Below are 22,545 nucleotides of genomic sequence, written 5' to 3' on the forward strand. Positions count from 1 at the left end.
AAGATAAATAAGTATATAATAAATCCTTGTATAAGTAAGATTTGAATTACTAAAATTTGGAATTTTAGAACTTCATACATACACATTTAATTAAACTTTTAATTAACCATTTAAAGAAGAGATGAAATGCTATATTAACAATTAGTCACTAAATATTATATACATATTTTTCAATCATCCTTCACAGTAAATTTATCAAAGTACTTCACTATCAAATTAAAACTTCCATCAATATATGATTATATGGGGTAATTAACTTTGAATAGAACTTATTCAATAATGTCTTTACAATTCCCTTAAATAAATTAAACTCTGCCAAACAGTTCCCTTCCTACCATTCCTTGCGAGTATAACCTTAGAACGGATCAACCTTCTTTACCTGAAAAATAGTTGTAAGGGTGAGCATCCCTTGCCCACTAAAACTCTAAATTTATAAAGTAATCATATCAATCCAAAGAGTATTTTTGAAATGAACATCTAATAAATTAGGAACATTCCATTTTTAACAAATTTATTCATATACATTATTTATCACTCAGTCAATTGACATCTATTTCTCCTTTATTACTATGGCCACTTCGTTCCTCATTTATGTCACTTTAATCACTTTGATTCCAAAATATTCATCAATTCACATACAAAGTACATGCATTCTTAATTCATCTGATTCGCACGTGTAATACAATATCTTTTGTTACTTAAAGATAGTTAATCTATTGACATCAATTCCATCAAATACTTAACTTTTTAGTCAAACATACAATGATAAAACAAGAAAACACATCATTTCACACTTGACCAACTATCATTACTCAATACATAACGTCATGCCACTATATCCATTTTAAATCTGAATATTTCATCATTCAACAATATTCAATGTACTCTCGAGCCCCTAAATTGCTGCCAACACACTCTCACTAGTTGCAAAGGACTTACACAGCATAGATAGTCGATGGTAAGCTAAACCACACACGGATACAATGTGTGCATTCACAACCTTCCAAGCAAAGGTATAGTTAGGAGTTCAATGAAGAAATGATTGTGAGGCTTGTAAATGCATCCCACTTTTACATCGTGTACACATCAGTAAACCGCATTTACTACTCTTATTTCTGCATATTTTCATAATAAACTTTAGACCCTATACCCTTAGTGTATCCTTGAACTATCTATATACTATATCTCAATCGTGGCACAACACTTTATACTATTCTAATACATATGTTACAAACACATAAATTGATGTATTACAACAAATGTGTTTTAATATCACCCGTCGGTGTATTACAACGCATATATCATAATCGCACTAATCAGTGTATTTGACACATAATCGCATCATATCCTTCTTGCGACTCCTCGCCTATGCGAGCTCTATCTCGCTTGGGCGAGATGCTCCCAACCTGAGCGAGACCCTTTTCTCGTCTGAGCGAGAGGACAGTTGGGACAACTTTATCTCATTTCGCTTGAGCGAGATTCATTTCGCTTGAACGAGAGAGTTTCAGAATGTTCTTTTCTAGAAATTCCTACCTCGCTTAAGCGAGATTTATCTTGCTTGAGCAAGATACCTTCTTATCCAAATTCTTATTTTCCTACACAAGAGCAATATAATTGAGGGTGTTACAACTTCTGGACTCAACTTAATCGTACAATTTCAATACAGTCATCTATCTTAAAGTTTGGTAACAACCAATATTCACAGTATATCTATTATTCCAAAAATATCAAATGTGTAAATCTTCAATTATCTCTGAACAAGATTTACTAGTAATATCATAATATTTCTTGAAATGGTTTTGTTTAGAGCTTTAATTATAAATTGTATTTATTTGGTTCTGAAAATAATTACGAGATTTTCATGTCAGACTCTTTATCCTATACACATAAATATATTAAACTTAATTTTCTTAAAATGTAAGTATAAAAAATATTTCCAACAACAAAATACAGAAATGAACATAAATGTATTAAAAGGATGCTTTGTCTCATTTATAAATAATTATAGGAAAAAAACATACCTATAACTTTTGATATGTTTCGATAAGAATAGAAAATTATGCAGATGTTTACATAAAGAGAATTGAGTATAAAATTAAAGAATAATATGATTAATTTTTGACTTAATTATATTTTTAGTCCTTATAAATAGAGGTCTTTTTGTGATTAGTCCTTACAAATATTTTTGTTAAGAAGTGATTTTTTAAAGTTAGTAATTTAAGAATTAGTCCTTTTAAAATTTATTTTTACTCATTCAATTATAATCGGTAATGTAATTAAAAGTTATTGATTTTTATAGTAATTATTTTCACAGACTTTTCTTTCTCTTCAACGTCTTCCAGATGATATATAACCCCATAATGCCAATAATGAATTCAATTTTGTTCCAAAATCATGAAAATGATATTTCTTATAAACACTAATTTGTAAATAAATATTAACTATAAGAATTAAATGTATACTTTAATAAAATAATTTTTTAATAAAATTATTTAGAAAAAATTAAAAATAAATATTAAATAAAAAATTATAAACTTTTAAAAGATTAAAAATTCACATATTTAATTAAAAGATTATCACTTATGGATAAATTATATATATTTATTAATATAAAATTTAAATTATATGTATTTATTAATATAAAAAAATATTAATTTGATAAAAATATAGATCAATAAAAAATTATAATTATAATTAATAAAATATTAAAAATAATTGATATATAATTTTTTTTATTATAATTAAAAAATAAAATAAAATATATTATATATAAGTTGAGATAGTTACATATTAAAAAATTTTATTAATAAAAATATAAGAGTTAGAAAAATAAAAGTAAGTTATAATATAAGTCTTTTTAAATTAAGTTCAGTGTTGTGTATTTTATAAAATTATAATTAATTAAATAAATATTTTATGTTTATATTTAATACTTTTACAATTTAGTATTATACTTAAAAAAAACTTATATTTTAATTTTTATGAAAATATTTTATTATTAACAATGTTGTAACGATAAAATTAAAACAAAAATAAGCGAAGAAAAATATAATAAGACACTCCGTAGAGATGTTATATATAAAAGATATAATTTATAAAGAAATGTTATATATAGCTGGCTAATGCATGCTGAGTTGGCAGTGCCGCGGAGCATTATATATATAGCTGTTGGCATTGCTAAATCCTTACCAGAATCAATCTATTTCTCTATTCAGTGAATTTGATCGATCATTTAAATTGTGATGACTATGAATTCAGTTTGCTTCAAAATGATGAAAGGCATATTAATAATGCTGTGTTTGGTGTTGCAGATTGTCTCTGCCAAACAGCCAATTAGATGCATTCAAAGAGAGAGGGAAGCACTCCTTCAATTCAAGTCTAGACTCGTGGATGACTCCAACATGCTCTCATCATGGACCACTCCAGATTGTTGCCAATGGAGGGGAATTCGTTGCAGCAACCTCACTGCCCACGTACTCATGCTCGACCTTCACGGAGATTATGACAATGAAGAATATTCACTCCGCGGTGAGATCCACAAGTCATTGATGGAGTTGCAACAATTACAGCATTTGAACCTCAGCTGGAATTATTTTCAGGAGAGTCATATCCCAGAGTTTTTCTCTTCTCTTCACAACTTGAGATCCCTTGATCTCTCACATTCTTATTTTGGTGGAAAAATTCCAAGTCAACTTGGGTCTCTCTCACATTTGAAATACTTAAATCTTGCGTCGAATTCTTTGGAGGGTTCAATCCCTTATCAACTTGGAAATCTCTCCATGTTGCAGCATCTTGATCTCAGTGACAATCCTTTAGAAGGAAATATACCATCTCAGCTTGGGAACCTGTTCAACTTGCAAAAGCTTTATCTTGATGGATATTACGGTGCTCTCAAAATGGATGATGGGAATCACGGCGGCGGTCAGTGGCTGTCTAATCTCACTTCTTTAACCCATCTTTACTTGCTCTCTATATCTAATCTCAACGGTTCTCATTATTGGCTGCAAATGATTGGCAAGCTTCCAAAACTAAGAGAACTAACTTTATCTGATTGTAGCCTTTCCGACCGCTTTATCCTTTCAATGAGGCCTTCTAAATTCAATGTTTCTACTTCTCTTTCTGTCTTGGATCTCTCTTACAACAACTTCACACCATCCATCATATTCCCATGGGTGTCGAACATTACTTTTAACCTTGCTGAGCTTGATCTCAGTGGTAACCACTTGGAGGCTTCCCCATCGAATCAGACGGTTAAGCTACCGAAACTAAGAGAATTAAGGTTATCTTTTTGTGACCTTTCCGATAATTTTCTCCATTCAGTGACTCCTTCCAACTTCAATTTTTCGACTTCCCTTTCCATCCTTGATCTCTCTGGAAACACCTTCACATCATCCATGATATTCCAGTGGGTGTCAAACATGAGTTCAAATCTTATTGAGCTTGACCTTAGTTATAGCCACTTAGAGGGTTCCACATCTCATTTTGGCATAATCAGAATTCGCTTGAGAGGTTTGACCTCTCAGGTAACGGACTCAAGAATGGGTTTCTGAAATCCTTCATGAATATATGCACCTTGCGTTCTTTGAACATGCAAGAAAATAATTTAATTGAAGATCTTCCGTCAATTTTTCGTAATTTATCTGGTGGTTGTCTTAGATATTCATTACAAGAGTTGGACCTGAACAATAATCAAATCATTGGCTCCTTAACTGACCTTTCAGTGTTCTCATCCTTGAAAACATTGGATCTTTCCGAAAATAATTTAAATGGAATACATAATGGTAGCAAATTGCCCCCTCAGTTAGAGTCTTTGTCGATCAAATCGAACTCTTTGGAAGGTGGTATTCCAAAATCATTTGGGAACGCATGTGTTTTGAGCTCATTGGACCTGTCTTCTAACAATTTGAATACAGAGCTCCCAGTGATAATCCGTCGTTTATCTGGGTGTGCTAGATACTCCCTGCAAATATTGGATCTGGGAGAAAACAAAATCAATGGCACGTTGCCTGACCTCTCAATGTTTTCAACCTTGAAAACATTGGATCTTTCTGAAAATAATTTAAATGGAATACCAGATGGTAGCAAATTGCCCCCTCTGTTGGAATCTTTGTCGATCCGATCGAACTCCTTAGAAGGTGGAATTCCAGAATCATTTGGGAGCACATGTACTTTGAATTCGTTGGACCTTTCTCATAATAGTTTGAGCGAAGAAGTAAAAGGGATATTTAGTCACTTTGTGGGTGTTCTGGATATTCACTGCCAGAAATAAATCTCGAGCGCAACAAAATCAATGGCACAATATCTGACTTCTCAGTGTTTTTAAAATTCAAAACAGTTAGGCTCTCGGGGAATCGATTAGGTGTGAAGATACCTAAAAGCAGCATATTATCATTCGATCAATTGTAGAAAGAGAGTGGAGTTCCAAATTCATTTCAAAATGCAGGTACATTGCAATCACTGGACCTGTCCAATAGTAGTTTGAGTGAAGAGCTTCCCACGATAATCCATCACTTGTCAAGATATGCTAGATACTCATTGCAAGAATTATATCTAAGCATGAATCAAATCAACGGCACTCTGCCCAACCTCCGTCCACTGCTCCCATCTTTGAAAGCATTGGATCCTAGTGAAAACAGGCTTAATGGGACCATTCCTAAAGATGTTAAATTTCCAACAGAACTTGGGAGTTTATTTTTGAATTCAAACTCTATGAAAGGTGTGATCACTGATTCCCACTTTGCTAATATGTCTGAGTTAGTCTCATTGGACTTGTCTGATAACTCATTGGCCTTGGCATTTACCCACAATTGGGTCCCACCATTTCAGTTGAGCTACATACAATTGAGATCTTGCACGCTAGGTCCAGCATTTCCCAAATGGTTGCAAACACAAAATAACTACCAAAGTATTGACATTTCTGATGCTGGAATATCAGATATTGTTCCACGTTGGTTTTGGGCTAAATTAGCATCGCAAGTATGGAGGACAACGAATATTTCACATAACAATCTCAAAAGTGTAGTTTCAAATTTTCCACTAACGAATCCTCGATATTCTCTAATTCTTGCATCGAATCAATTTGAAGGTCCAATACCACCATTTCTACGACGTTCAACGATTCTCGATCTATCAAACAATACATTTTCAAATTCTCTTCCATTTTTATGTGCCAGCGGTGTAGCCGATACTTTATACCAATTAGACCTTTCAAATAATGAATTATCTGGAGAAATTCCAGATTGTTGGAGCCAATTCAAGTCACTAGTTTATCTAGATTTGAGTCATAATAAATTTTCAGGAAAGATTCCTACTTCAATAGGATCACTTCTTCAACTTCAAGCACTGCTATTGAGAAACAATAACTTAACAGAGGAAATTCCTTTCTCGTTGAGAAGTTGCACAAAGTTAGTAATGATAGATATGGCAGAAAATGGATTATCAGGACCTATCCCTACTTGGATTGGAAGCACGTTGCAAGTGTTGCAAATTTTAATCTTAGCAAGGAATCAATTCTTTGGAAGTTTGCCATTACAAATTTGTTATCTAAAAAGCATTCAACTTTTGGATCTCTCACTCAATAATTTCTCTGGACAAATTCCTAAATGCTTCCAAAATTTCACTTCAATGGCTCGAAACACTTCCTCGAAGCATCATCAACATTATTTTGTCAACACGAGTTATCTGACGGAAAATACGTCTTATGATTTGAATGCAATCTTAATGTGGAAAGGTGCGGAAGAAATGTTCACGAATTATGGGCTTTTCCTTTTAAAAAGCATTGATCTCTCTAGCAACAACTTCTCAGGAGAAATTCCAGCAGAAATAGAGGATTTATTTGCATTGATTTCATTGAATTTATCAAGAAACAATTTGAGAGGAGAAATTCCTTCAAATATTGGAAAGCTTGCATCACTTGAATTTCTTGACTTATCAAGAAACCAATTTGTTGGTTCAATTCCATGGAGTCTTACTCAAATTGATCGACTCACCATGTTAGATTTGTCGCATAACCATCTAAGAGGAGCAATTCCAACTGGTACACAATTACAAAGTTTCAATGCTTCCAGTTATGAAGATAATTTTGATCTTTGTGGGGCGCCACTTGAGAAATTGTGTGTTGAAGGGGAACCACCGCAAGAACCAATTCAAGAGAAAGATGATTCGCTCTTCACTCGTGGATTTTACATTAGCATGACATTTGGATTTGTTATAGGCTTTTGGGGGATCTTCGGCTCAATCTTGATTAAGCGTTCTTGGAGGCATGCTTATTTCAAGTTCTTGAACAATTTCATAGACTCTGTTTATGTCATGGTTGCAATTAAACTTATCAAGTACAGGCGTTGATACAGAGCATTGCTGGTAATAATGTTTTATTATCCTTGTCATTTTGTATGCTTAATTATGCTTCATTTTGTATAAAAATTAAAACAATTATTTTTAGTGTAAAAACTAATTTATAAATAAGTTTTCACTAGAAGAACTAAATATGTATTTTAACCTAAAATAAATAAATAAAATCTTAATTCTCGTTAATTAAGGATACTAATATTATTAGGTGAATGTTTTTCACACAAGTCTTAGAAAATGTACAAGGATACTAATATTATTGTGGTGAATGTTTTTTTTTATAAGGTAACGATTATCAATCTAGTAATATTGTTATTTTTTAAATTCTTGAAATATGTTAATGTTTTTTTTATAAGGTAACGATTATCAATCTAGTAATATTGTTATTGTTTAAATTCTTGAAATATGTTAATGTTATTTAAAAAAAAAAGGATTCTTTCTAATATTTTCTAGAAGCAATTTAACATATTTTTATTTCTTTTATACATTTCAATGACTCACATTGTTAATCCTTTTATTGGTCAAAGCAAGTTTTCTACGAGTAATGAGCGAATTGAAAGCAATTTCGTGTGTTTTGATTATTTAGAAATATCATGTGTTTAAGTATCTTTGATTATAGTTAATTGGCTTAAATAAAGTTTTAGTTATTTAAAAATTTACAACTTTTTTTATTTCGTCATTTTTAGAGAAATAATCTAATCTCCAAAAATAATTGTTTGTATGTTCTATTAAAGATTTGTTAACTTATTTCATGATTTACATGTTATTCAAAGCATCATATTTCTAAATGAAACTGGTTTTATAAGATAGTTGTTTTTGAAAAAAAAAACAAAAAATTGGGAGACTAATTTAATATAAATTAAAAATAAAAGATCAAATAAAAACTATATAAACATAGTTATTTGAAATAGAATATTTGAATAGACTAAAGTTGTGAACATACCCACGAAAATTCTATTTTAGGAGTGTTTTGCTTATAATGAAATATAAAATACCATATATTTTAATAATAGTTTACTTAAATAGTTTTATATTCAAAATTTTGTTTCCACAAAAAAAAATTAGTTAAAGATATTTGCTACAAGAAAGTTAATATTTCACTACGTACCTACTTTCAATTTTTTAAGAATTAAAAAATTAGAAAGACAAATTTGTGAATCAATGAATCAATCATTGCTACTCTATCATATTGAGGATAAAAATATTCTGAACTTATAAAGCTTAAATTACATGAAAATCGCTTCAATTTTCAAGATATGCATAAATCTCATTTTTTATGTTAAAAAGTTATTAAATGAAACAATATGCATCAAACTCTAGCTAACTAAAACCTCTTATCCGATCATGGCCAAATAGTTCCAATGTAAATGATAAGTAGTTTCAACACGTTTTAAGGGAAGAAATGTTGCATCAAACTCTGAAACCTTAGTACTTTGTTTATATTTTTCCATCTTAAATATATTTATTTTTATAAAATCTTAGAAAGAATAACCAACTTTTCCTTAAAACGATTGATCAAAATTTATAGGGATAAAACCTTTCATAATAGTTAATTCATATACAAAATGAATTTAAGAAGATAATTGTATGAAATATATTACAAATTAATATTTATATATCATTATTCATAACATATCAAATTTTACAGCAGTTCATTCTCATTCTTACACACTAAGAACCTTAAACTATTCATCTATATCATCTCAGATCTCAATTTCTGCTAAGTCCTCAGCAGTTAATTCATTATCTTCTCCAAGATAGGTGTTACCAGAGTCTGCCACCATTTCTATATTAGGAAATCTCTCAAATGTGTAGCTATTAGGTCTTGGTATAGATAAAAATTAAGAGATTGATAAATTTGACCACTGATTGGAAAATCAAAAGGAACTGCATAATTATAGACTACTTCTAATGTATACTCCTGATTTTCCTCAAATTGTACCCTAAAATACAAATGTACTACACGTCTATATTCACTAAAAATATAGTTTAATCTACTACTAGCAAAAACATCTACTACATCAATCAGCATGGGATAGGTTGTCATCTTTACTACCTGCAAGATGGTGTAAGGGTGAGCAACTATTCTACCTTTCAAACATAACACAGTTACATCATATCACTGATTTCAAAATTGTAAATATGCAATAATCATCACTTTATGTCACATATCAATTATTCTCTTTCTAACATATACATTCACATAATTTTATCATATTCTTATCATTCTATTTTCAAATACGCACTTTCACTACACTGTAATCACAGTCATTAGATGCCTCTAACAGTTCTTGAGGTCTTACTCAATCATGTAAATAGTTTCCAGTTAGCTCATGTAATGCGGATACAACGTATGCAATCATGAGCCCCCTTAGCAAAGGCATAGTAAAGAGTCTAGTCGAGAAACGACTGTAAGGTCATGTGGCGCATTCGCACTCAATAATAATATGTGCACAATCATGAATGTCGCTCACCATCTTACATTTCCTCAAGATTTCCTTATTATCTCTAGACTCTATACCCCAATGTATCTTTATAACTATTTACATCAATCCATCCAATACTCATATTCATTCCATAATTCCATCCCAAAATCATGCTTTCTCTTTTACCATCATGTCTGCAATGTGCAAAGACTTTCTACTTAGGGCATTTGCAACTACATTTTCTTTTCCTGGGTGATAGGACAACGTAAAATTGTAGTCCTTTAGAAATTCTATCCACCTTTGTTGCTGCATATTCAACTCCTTTTGATCAAACAAATATTTTAGACTCTTATGATCACTAAAAACTTTAAATCTTGCACCATAGAGATAATATCTCCATATCTTGAGCGCAAACACCACAGCAGCTAACTCCAGATCATAGACAGGGTAGTTAACTTTGTGAGGACGCAACTGTCTTGAAGTATAAGCAACTACTCTTCCATTCTGCATCAAAACACATCCAAGACTTTGCCCCGACGCATGATAATACACTTCAAATTTCTGTTCTAGGTTGGGAAAAATTAACACGGGAGCCGATGTCAACTTCTCCTTTAACTTTTGAAAACTAACTTCACATGTTTTCGTCCATTCAAAGTCTTTTCCCTTTTTGGTCAATTTCGTTAAAGGAAATGCTATTTTAGAAAATTCCTCAATGAATTTCCTATAGTAGTCGGCCAATCCTAGAAAACTACGAATCTCTGTGGGAGTAGTAGGCCTTGGCCATTGAGCTACTGTCTCTATCTTTGTTGGATCTACCATAATTTCTTCCTTTGACACTACATGCTCCAGGAATTGTATTTATGGAAGCCAGAATTCACATTTTGAAAAATTGGCATACAATTGCCTCTCATTCAATATTTGCAAAACAATCATCAAATGCTTAGCATATTCTTCATGAGTTTTGGAGTAAATCAAGATATCGTCAATAAATACCACCACAAACTTATCTAAGAACTCATGAAAAATTCTATTCATGTAGTCCATGAACACGGTTGTGGCATTAGTTACACCAAAGAGCATAACTAGGTACTCCTAAAAGTAGTTTTAGGAATATCCTCATTCTTTACTTGAATCTGATGATAACAAGATTATAGATCAATTTTTGAAAATACTGAAGCGCCCCGTAATTGATTCATCAAATCATCAATCTGGAATATATGATATTGTTCTTAATCGTCACCTTATTCAGTTGACGATAATCTACGCACATTCTCATACTCTCATCCTTCTTCTTTACTGAGAGTACCAGTGCTCCTTAAGGCGATACACTCGGTCTCACAAATCGTTTTTGCAATAATTCCTCTACCTACTTGTTTACTTCAGCCAATTTTACAAGTGATATTCTATACGGTGCTATAGAAATCAGACTTGCTCTCGGAATGAGATCAATCGCAAATTCAATTTCTCTTTCTGATGGTAATTCTGCTACATCATTTGAAAAAACTTCTAGAAATTCTTTCACTACTGGAATATTTTCCTTCTTCACACTCTTTTCAACCTCTAATGAGAATAATACCATAAACGCTTTGGCATTGATCACATTACTCCAATCACTCACACTCAAGGGCTCAAAGTTTTTCAAGATACCATCACTGAAATCAAAACTTTCTCTTTATAGTCTAATAGAACATGGTTGGATGACAACCAATCTATTCTTATAATAACATCCAGTTGGAAAAGTGGTAAACAAATCAAATCTTTTTCGAAAGTCCTACCACAAATCATTATGGGACAACCCAAACACACAGATGAGGTTACAACAGGCTTGTCAGTAGGAGTAGATACAACAACATTATGCGACATAGAAGATACAGCCAAACCAAGACATTTCACACAATTCACATAAATAAATGAATGAGTAGCACCAAAATCAAACAAAATATTCAAAAGTCTATCCTTTATTATACTTTTACCTCTGATGAGCTCATTTGACTTTGACGCTTTGACCCTGCTTATAGCAAACACTTTGCCCTGTGTGGTTGGTTTTACTCCACTACTGCCTCTGGATATAAGTTTGTTACTTCTACTGGCACTTCCACTTCTCTGAGGAGTAGACCAACAAGTATTTGCGAAATATCCTATTCTTCCACAAATACTACAAGCAGATAGTGGTTGTGGGCAATTTCTTACTATATGAGGTCCTTAACATCTAAAACATTTAACTAAACCTCTTAGGACATTGGAACCACCACTGTTGCTTTCACGAGAGATAACCCCTCTTGATTGGAACTTATTAGCTTCATGATAAGGTCCCCTTTGGAACCTTGAAGGTCTCTAGTCTTGTCTCGTTGGGCCTCCAACTCTTGTACCCATTGTCTTCCCCTTAGAATTTGTCTCAAAAATTCTACATTTGCTAACTAAAGTTGGCAGATTAGTCAGTTGAAATACACTAACTGTTATGCTCAAACTAGGCATATAAATCTTCATCTCTATCTTCATGCTGGAAATGAGGCCAATATTTCATAAGCTCATAAAATTTGGCAGCATATTTCCCTACAGACATATTTCCTTATTTTAGTTCAAGGAACTGTCTGGCTTTTTGTTTGTTGAAATTTCTGGGGAAATAATTTCCTACGAAGCTTGCCTTGAATGCTTCTCAAGATATATATCCATCCTCTTGTGGCAGAGTTTGGTTGGCAAACCTCCACCAGTCTTCTGCTTCTCCAGCTAACATATAGATGGCATAAACCACGTTGTGCTCCTCATGACAACCCATAGCACTGAAAATTTTCTCAATATTGGTTATTCATCTTTGGGCTCCCTCTGGGTCGAATTTCCCTTCAAACCTCGGAGGGTTGTGTTTGGTTAATAAGGAAAGCCCTCGATATTCATCTGGTTCAGCACCCTGGTTCTGTGCCATAGTCTCTAAGACTTAAGTCATGCACGCCAGGAGCTCGTTTGTTGCACCAGCAAGTCTACCTCTACCAGCCTTATCTTTAATCTCGAAAGGAATCAAATAACTTATCACCCTATTATTCGTATATACACGAATATACTTAACTCAGACTAATCACATAATTGATACCCAACAAATCATATCATCAAACATTCACTTCACAATTTAGTAAAACAAGAACTATGAGTACACAACACAAGCGAACTAGTCCCATACCACAGTCTGGTCTGGATGAACTGCTCTGATACCAATTTATAACACCATACATTTCTTTATCTTAAATATATTCATTTTCATAAAATCTTAGAAAGAATAACTAACATTTTTTTAAAACGATTGATCAAAATTTACAAGGATAAAACCTTTCATAACAGTTAATTCGTATACAAAACAAATTTAAGAAAATAATTGCATGAAACATATCACAAATTAATATTTACATATCATTATCCATAACATATAAAATTTTACAACAGTTCATACTCATTCTTACACACTAAGGACCTTAAACTATTCATTTATATCATATCAGCTCTCAATTTGCGCTAAGTCTTTAGCGATTAATTCATCATCTTCTCCAAGATAGAACGAACGTATTCAGAGAATAATTGGTATTTGGATAGGTTTTATCATAGAAAATGTAGAGAGAATTTACAAAAAATGAAGGTAGGACATGAAATGGATTAAGAAATAAGTTTTCTAAGCATGAAAACTCTTAAATACCCTCAGAATCACGATACTCTCGCTACAGCGAGAGATTGTTGTTATAGCGAGCCTCTCTTTCGCTACAGCAAAAATATCAATAAAATTGCATTCCATTTTCTGCACTTTTTTGCTATAGCGAAGGACCTCTTTCTAAAATGAGACTATTCTCGCTGCAATGAGACATCCTCGTTACAGCAAGAATGTTCCAAATTGTTTCATTTTTACTGCATCATTCTCGCTCCAACGAGAGACTTAAAGTTCTAACACTTCAAAATTCTTCCAACATGCCCTTACAGACATATTTATCATAACCATGTAATTTTAATTAATATAACAATAGGAATGTTATAGTAGTCATGTAACCCAAATAAATAAACAAAAGAAAATTTCTTAATTATGAACCTATAAACAAAGTCATTTCATGCATGATATATACTATACTTATTAATCATATGGTCCTGACAAATTATTTCAAATACTAACTTAAAAAAATAACTATTTTGCAAATGATAAGGTAATATTAGTTGCTATTGTAAATTTACACTTTCTTCTCTTTTTTCATAATTAAATTGTAAATCATAATAACTGATAAATGTTTTTTGATAAACTAATAGCATAGTATAATTACTTTTGGATTTGTTATTGACTTTTGGGGGAGTTTAATCCGTTGTTGGCGGCATACTTATTTCAAGTTTTTCAACATTGTAGCTGACAATGTTTATGTTAGTGTAGCAGTTATTAACTAAATAAAATTTACAAATAATGTTTGTATCATAATATACTAAACCAAAAAACACCAAAAAAAGAAAAAAAAAGTTTTAAATCACTCTCAAAACTTTAATAATTCTAATTATTAAGGATTTAACTAAAAAAATTGTAAAGTTATTAATTAAGATTTAATTAAATTTTTTTAAATTATGTGAACCTAATTAAAAATTTAAAGGAACTATAGAGACTAACACATTGTGTATATCCTTCAACACACATTAATTTTTTTCTCGTAATTTTCTTTCTTCATTGTTTTTATCTTCTCTCATTTTGCTCAATCTTTGTATTATTCTGTACAATTTCATTAATTACTTTTCATCTTTTTAGATATTTTATCCTTATGTGTTTTAAAGCTGGTGTTTGTAGCTAATACCTTATCTAAATTCAATTTTAGTTATTTTTATTCTTATAGCTTATCCAATAAAAAAATATATTTTAAAAGTTATAACTATTTTTTTAAGAGAATGTTCACATGGAGATTAATTCATGTAGAAAAAATGTTTCAATTTTTATTTTTATTTTCATTTTTAATAATAAAATTAATACATTATTTTCCTTTTTTATTTTGAAGCTTGCATAAAAAACAAAATATAATATAACACCATTAATAAAATTTACTATTAACTGAATCATATTTTTAAAATAGAATTATAATGGTAATGATTAAAAGTAAAAAAAATACCTGTATAAAAAATAAAATATAAATTATTTTAATATAAAAATTAATTTATGAATAAGTGTTAACTACAAGAACTAAATATGTGTTTTAACTTAATAAAAATAAAATCCTTGGTTCTCATTACCTGATTGTTTTAAAAAAATGTATAAGATCCCAATATTACTGTGATAAATGTTTTTCTTACAAAGCGATGAACATAATTTGTCATCAATCTAATAATATTGTTATTTTTCATAATTTTAAAACATGTTAATGTTATTATTTTTTTAAATAGTATTTTTAAAATATTTTTTGGAAGTCATTCAACATATTTTCTTTTCATTTACACATTTGAGATGCTCACAATGTTTTTATTATTTTTCAGCTCCTTCAAGACCTCCATCCTCTTGCATATCCAATATTTGAGCTTGTAATTCTTGGGTAGAGTAAGTTTTCTACATGTAATGAGCTAGAAACAATAATTGCTTTATGTTTCTTTATCAATAGGATATACTTATGTCTTGTCTTGTGTGGTTTGATTATTTAGAAATATTATGTGCTTATATAACTTTGTTTATAGTTGTTCGGCTTAAATAAAGTTTTAGTCATTAAAAAAATTGCAATTTTTTATTTTTTTTTAAATATAATTTAATTTTTTTAAATTATTTTTTTATGTATGTTGGTTAACATATTTCATTACTTAAATAACATCTATTTGAGTTGCCTCATAAAATTTAATTAAAATATGATGTATATAAGACATGTTCAAAGTATCATATTTCATAATAACATGTTTGCTCATAAAGTTATGGATTTTGAATTATATTTTAGGAATAAAAGAAAATTGAAGGTATAAATGTGAAATCATCAACTCAACATCATTTTCCTCAAATAATGTCTCTTCCTCTAATTGTTTAGATATTTCCAGACTTCAAAGAGTAGCACTTTTCCTCTCAAAGGTGGAATTTATTCCAACCATGAATATTTTTAAAACATCTCTTAATGGTGATGGTTCCTAATGAATGTTCTACTCATAAAGTGGCTACAGTGGGTAAAAATATGAATAATAAATTTGTTCTTCCTCTTAATGATTTTAAACATAATATAAAAAGTTCATTCCATCCTTGAGTATAGGTATTAGGATGGTTATTTCTTCATTTAAAATTACTAACAGATGTGGACAAAGCTTTGTGGTCAATTATTGTTGTTGAAAAATGCATATATTTGAAGGATAAGGTATGTAATTTGTTTTATTTAATATAGTTTGCAAATAAGCCATTTGCATCATTGACTTCAACTCATTTATCCCTTTCTTATACAAAAATGGTTTAATATAATCATAAACCTTGTACCTTGAACACAGAACAAAATAAGAAATAAAATAAAATAACTCAAAAATTAACAGAAAAAGTATCTAAATTAGTAAATCATATGCTTTTACTAATCTTAATAATTTTTCTTTAAAATTATGTGTTTTTAAGATTTCTGTTTTCTTGAAATGTTAAAAATATGTTTGATATGTCTTATTTTTTAGAATTTCAAATAATAATTTTTTAAAAAAACATATTTACATATTGTGTTTGATTTAATATTATTAATTAAAAACATTAATAATATTTTTTCAAATATTTAATTTTGCTAGTATTCAAATATTTATTTTACTTTATGATAATTGATAAGTTTTATTACACTATTCACAAAATTATGTTTATTTAAAAATTTAAAAATTTAAATTTAAATTTAAAAATAAATAATATAAACAATTATAATATGAAGATATGTGTGAAGTAAATTAAATTAATTGTATATACAAAGATATTAGATGATGTTTTCCTTAAGTTACAAAATTTGAATAATGATAATTTGAAATAATCTTCTATTATAATAACAAGTTATCATTAAAAAATTTGAATAGCGATTATAAAATAGTAAAAGTTATACTTTTATATTCAAGAACATTGATAAATATAATTTTATTGTTGTATTGTAGAGAATATTATACTTTCATGAAAATTTTATATTTTATCCCTTGCATGATAATATTTAAAAAAAATTAATTAAAAATACTCATGAAATGCTAATTTCTTAACTTTTTCAAGTATCTATGCTAAATATAAAAAAAATTCAATATTCTCGATGTAAGATTTTTAAAAATACTTGAAATAGTCTTCCTATCAAATTTTTTTAAAATGAATTATGTTAAAAATTTATTATGACTATAATTTATTTTATATACAATTAGTTTTAAGAAATATTTGAATATGCAAAATTCAAAAAAAATTGAAGAATTTAATATTTTTTATGATGATATGTCAGATTGATATTCACAATTTATCAATGAATAAATTCTATATTTAAATTAAAAATGAAAAAAAAAAGTATTCGATGCATACATTTTCATATGTGTCAACTTTGATCATTTTCGGTCATAAACTCACAAAATCTTTTGTTTTTTTCTCCTAAGTCTTATATGGGTCCTATCACAAAATTATTGATGTATTGTGGAACCATTAAAAGCTACATGTAAGGTCTGTGCATCTTAGGTTTCTAGATGTCATATAAAAGGAGACAATAATGTCTATTTTTAAAGACTACATCACAATTTTGGTTTTTTATAAAGTCTTTAAAGTATATCACAATTTTGTTTTGTTGATTTCTATTGTATAGATTTGATATATATATACAAGTTAATAATTCAAGAATAATTTTTTATATTTTTATAAATAATTATATAGAAAATATTCACTGACATTAAATATTAAATTTGAACGCTTATATTATTGAATTATTTTTTTATAAAATTTGAAATTTATCAAAATGCAGTTAGATATATTTTGAACTGAAATATGTTTTCCAATGGATAATGAGATGTCCACAGTTGATAATGAAAATTTTGCAATAATGGTGAAAGACAAATAAGGATAGAGGAAAGAAAAAGACATGAGTGGGACAAGAAAGAAGAAAAATATTAAGAATAGAAAGATAAAGGAGAGGAAGATCTGGGAGAGAAAATAAAATGTAATTCTAAAAAAGAGGATGAATAATATACATTGTGAAAGACAAATAAGATTCAACAAAATTAATTGTTTTAGTAAAAAAACATTGACTTATTAAAAATAATTTAAAAATTTAACATTTGATTAATATGCATATGAATAATATACATTGCAATAATATGCATATTTTTACATAAACATTTTCTGTATAGATATAGTAATTAAAATTAAATAATTTTACATATGATTTTATTATTATTATTATTATTATTATTAGTTGTTGGTAAAGAATATTTTATAAAATAAATTAAAAGGCAAAATAACTATATATATATATATATATAATTCATAAGAAAAGTATTGAGTAATAAAGGATAAAAGTAATAATTTTTAAAAATCAACAAGGTCAAAGTTTAAAAAAATATTGAGTAATTCCTGGTCTATCGGTTTTCACAGCTGTTAAATTGAATTATTTAAATTTATTAATTATTTGAAATTTTTATTGTCCTATTTTCTGTACACAGCAAAGGAGTTTTTTTCTTTTTAAATTTGAATATCAAAGTCCTTCGAGTCCGATACAGTGATAAACCAACCACATATTGTGTATGTGACGGGTTGACTAGAGACTTTTTCATGTCTATTACCACTTTGAAGGTGTCAGATTAGTTTTTTCTTGAAATATCAATTATATTTTGTAAAACTTAGTTATTTGTCATCAAATTGAAGATATAATTACTTAGTTTTTATAAAAAAAAAATAATTTGTAAACAAATAATCCAAAAGCAATATAAGGACTAAATTTAGGTTCTCTTAAATTTTTTTATGTGCTGTTTAAATGCAATGCTTAAATTGACGCTGTAAAATAATACTAAACCAAAATAGTGAATAATAACAACATAAGAACTGAGTTGAAAGTAAAAATTTTACAGGAAACGTAAAATAGAACTAAATTACAGCAATAGAAACTGTAATATCCTAAAATTTTAAATTCGTAAAATGCATATTTTATTTTTAATAATTTGAAATAAAACACCAATTCTTGTGTGTGTTGGACTTTATCATAGCAAATTAATCAAATTTTCATTTAGATAGATTTATTTATACAAAATTTTCATATTTTGCAATATTAATGGTCCAACAATAATAATAACAAATAACAAATAAATATCATAAACCAGAATTAAATATTCTCATTGGAAAACATGAATATATTACAAATATCAAATATAAAAATTTACAAACTATTCATCATAATATGAGACTTAAGATAATATTTACATAGACAAAATAATTACACATATAAATAGATTTAAGTCCCAGACTAGTCCTCAAAATACAATTCAACACTAAGACCCCATTCTTAGTCAATTTCATGTCAGCTCTCTATCTTTGCCAGATCTTCAAAATTAAGGTCATCGTCTGATTCAAGGTAACGATCGCCTGAATCAACTGTGACCTCTGTACCAGTCACTCGCTCAAAGGTCCATCTGGACAGTCTTTTGAGATGGTCGTGATCGTTATATATGAATAAATAGGTGAGGGCTGCTAGTGTTCTAACAATACCACTATAGATATAAATATATAAGGTCTGATGTAATCTACTCCTAGAAAAATCGAAAGGGATACTATAAAAAAAATTCGCCTCTAACATAATAAAAGTCTTAGGTACATCTTCAACAATAACAACAAACTTAAAATAACATAATTTTTAATATTTATTAAATACATAATTAAGCCTATTATGTACTGAACTATCTATTAGTCTAACTCTTCCCTAAGGCTCTGTCATCCTGTTTTCCTAAAAATATTAGTAAGGATGAGTGTCTATTCTATCATTTATAAATCATTATATCACATAATCATAGTTTACAATATACATACAATATATTCATTTTCACACTTATTCATATTGCAAACATATTCACAACTTAACAATTTATTATACATTATCCATTATCTCATTCCAATACATAGTGCACTGTGATTACAGATATCGATGTCTCTTGCATTTCTTGAGGGCTTACTCAATTAGGTAAATAGTCGCCGATTAGCCCATGCATAAAGATACAATGTATACAATAATGGACCCCTTAACAAAGGTATAGTTAAGAGTCTATTCAAGAAATAAGTGTGAAGCTAAGTGGCATATTCGCTCTCAAAAAGAGCATGTACACATACGCGAATGTTACTCACCACCCTACATTTTTCCTAGATTTTTCATCGTCTATGGACTCTATGCCCCCAATGTATCTCTGTAACTATTTATACTACATCCAATCCATATCCAACACTTAAAATCATTCTTCGAGTTATTCCTTTTCTTTTTCTACTCATAAGACCGTGCTTAGTAAAGCACTTTCAGACTAAATCTATTCCACTTATACCCCTTTTTAATATATTTACAATTACTAAATCCTTTAGATCAGTATCACACTTTATCATAAAATTTCTTCCAGACATATTCTATCAAATCACATCATAATTACTTAGCAAGTTTAATAATATTTCATATTAAATACTCATCATATAATGCATATAAGCATGTAATAACTAATTAGTTCAAGCAGTCAAACAAACATATTTCAACCATTATTCACACTATATATATATATATATGTGTGTGTGTGTGTGTATTTCAACCACATCTTTTTATGAAATGTTCATGTAACAGTGCTCCAATGAGCACAAAATAAATACTGTAATATAACGACAAAATAGAGCCCTCCTTACCTCAACTTTAGTTTACGGAAAGATATTGACGAAGATTATAGTTCAAATATAGAAGTTCTCTTGAGTACCAAGAGATATCCGTAAAGAATGAAAAATATAAAGAATGATCAGAGAAAATAAAGTTTTATCCAGAGAAACTTACTTGGAATCGTTTAGATTCAACGTCTAAGCTCATATTTAAAGAGTAACCAGAGTTTCTAAGGCTTTTCTTTGGAGAAAAGAAGAGAGAGTTCAGAGAAAACGAGAAGGGAACGTGAGTTTGAAATGAAATAAAATTTTCATTCTGGAAATCTCTTAAATACCCCTTAGTACCGCGCGCGATATATGCAAATAGTGGTCTCGCCCAACATTTTCTGATATGCTCGCTTAAGCGAGCTCCATCTTGCCTGAGCAAGATGATGTCTAGAGGACATGATGTTTTTCCTGTGAGTCCTAGCCTGAGCGACCCATCTCGCCTGAGCGAGATCACTCTCACTAGAGCGAGATGACAATTGGGCTGAATTTATCGTATCTTGCTTGAGCGAGATTATCCTAAAACATCATCTTCATGGGCACTCAGTCTCACTTAAGTGATATTTTCCTCGCCTGAGCGAGACCTCCTGCACCAGAATCCTTCCAAAATAATTCATACTCTCTTCTAAATGTATTATAATACTACTTAATATCAAACAAAACATAATTTACTGAATAATGAAAAAGAGGGTGTTACAAAAATAAGCGAATTAAATCAACTGAAAACAAAGGAAGAAACTTAAATGTGCACAACATAAACGTACAACTCCTTAACAACAATGAACAACAGTAATTGTGTGTATCCGAGAAGCTGGTGTCTAGTGCGATGCAGGGTTTCAGCGTGGAGAAATTTTTAAGTGCAGTGTATGGGTGCAAAAAGTCGTCCACGGTGATGTAAAGCATTGCAGTATTTATAAGCAAATAAACCATCCCCGATCTCCTATTTTCACAAGCACCGCTCAACAATCGTCTTCCATACGTGCTTGCCTTCAACTGTTGTTGTCCATTATCTACGATTGCTTATGATCGTGCTGTCAGTTGAGGCTTTTTCCATAATTGCTATCACCCACAATCTTTCTTCGTGTCTTGAACCTTCCACTGATGTTAAACGTTGATAACTACTTTGAGCTTTGTAACTCTTTCGATATCACTTTTTGAGCTCTATCATGTCTCTTGTGAACTTAGAATAATTTCTCCATCGGTTTCTACATTTTAATCAATTCTAGAAGAAATTTGAGAGCTCTTTTAGTCTTGTGGACTTAGAATAATTTCTTCCTCAATTTCTACTTTTTGACCAATTCTGGGAGAAATCTGAGAGCTTATTCAGTCATGTGGACTTAGAATAATTTCTCCCTTAGTCTCTACTTTTCGATCAATTCTAGGAGAAATTTGAGAGCTTATTCAGTTTCGTTGACTTAATTTCCTCATTAATTTCTATTTTTCAAGTAATCTAAGGGAAGTTTGGGATGTCGCTTAGTTTTGTGAACTTAGAATATTTTTCTTGTCAGTTCCTATTTTTTGATCAATTTTGGGGTCAGGACTTGAAAATCCTAAAAAACTCCTTAAAAGACTTTTAGTCTTGTGGACTTAGAATATTATCTTGTATGTCCTATTTTTTGAGCAGTTTTGGGTGCTAGGGACTTAAAAATCCTCAAAAAATTCTCAAAAGACCTTCAGTCTTGTGGGACTTAGAATATTTTTCTGTTAGTCCTATTTTTTGAGCAGTTTTAAGTGTAAGGGACGTAAAAATCCTTAAAAACTTTTTGAAAGACCTTCAGTCTTGTAGACTTAGAATATTTTCCTGTCAATCTTATTTTATAAACAGTTTTTAGTGTCTTCATGTTCTGTCAAAACTGCTCAAAATATGACCTTCTTGAAGAAGTTATGTGATTCTCCAAATCTCCTTGAAAGGTAGATCCTCCAATAGGATTTTATAACTTAGAAAAT

General features: G+C 29.7%; 2 protein-coding genes across 2 annotated transcripts; both read left to right on the plus strand.

Moving 5' to 3' along the window:
- Positions 1 to 3,290: 3,290 nt before the first annotated feature.
- Positions 3,291 to 4,550, plus strand: LOC113866616 (receptor-like protein 12). Its single transcript, XM_027501433.1, has one exon. It carries the CDS (start codon positions 3,291 to 3,293, stop codon positions 4,548 to 4,550), a length of 1,260 nt encoding a protein of 419 aa, XP_027357234.1.
- A 38-nt stretch (positions 4,551 to 4,588) lies between these two features.
- Positions 4,589 to 7,344, plus strand: LOC113866617 (receptor-like protein EIX2). The gene is made up of 2 exons (XM_027501434.1): positions 4,589 to 5,165; positions 5,444 to 7,344. The coding sequence occupies exons 1-2, from the start codon at positions 4,589 to 4,591 to the stop codon at positions 7,342 to 7,344; spliced, it is 2,478 nt and encodes an 825-aa protein (XP_027357235.1).
- The last annotated feature ends 15,201 nt before the right edge of the window (positions 7,345 to 22,545 follow it).

Source organism: Abrus precatorius, unplaced genomic scaffold (assembly GCF_003935025.1).
Source record: "Abrus precatorius isolate BTA unplaced genomic scaffold, Abrus_2018 Scaffold5, whole genome shotgun sequence".
NCBI lineage: Eukaryota > Viridiplantae > Streptophyta > Magnoliopsida > Fabales > Fabaceae > Abrus > Abrus precatorius.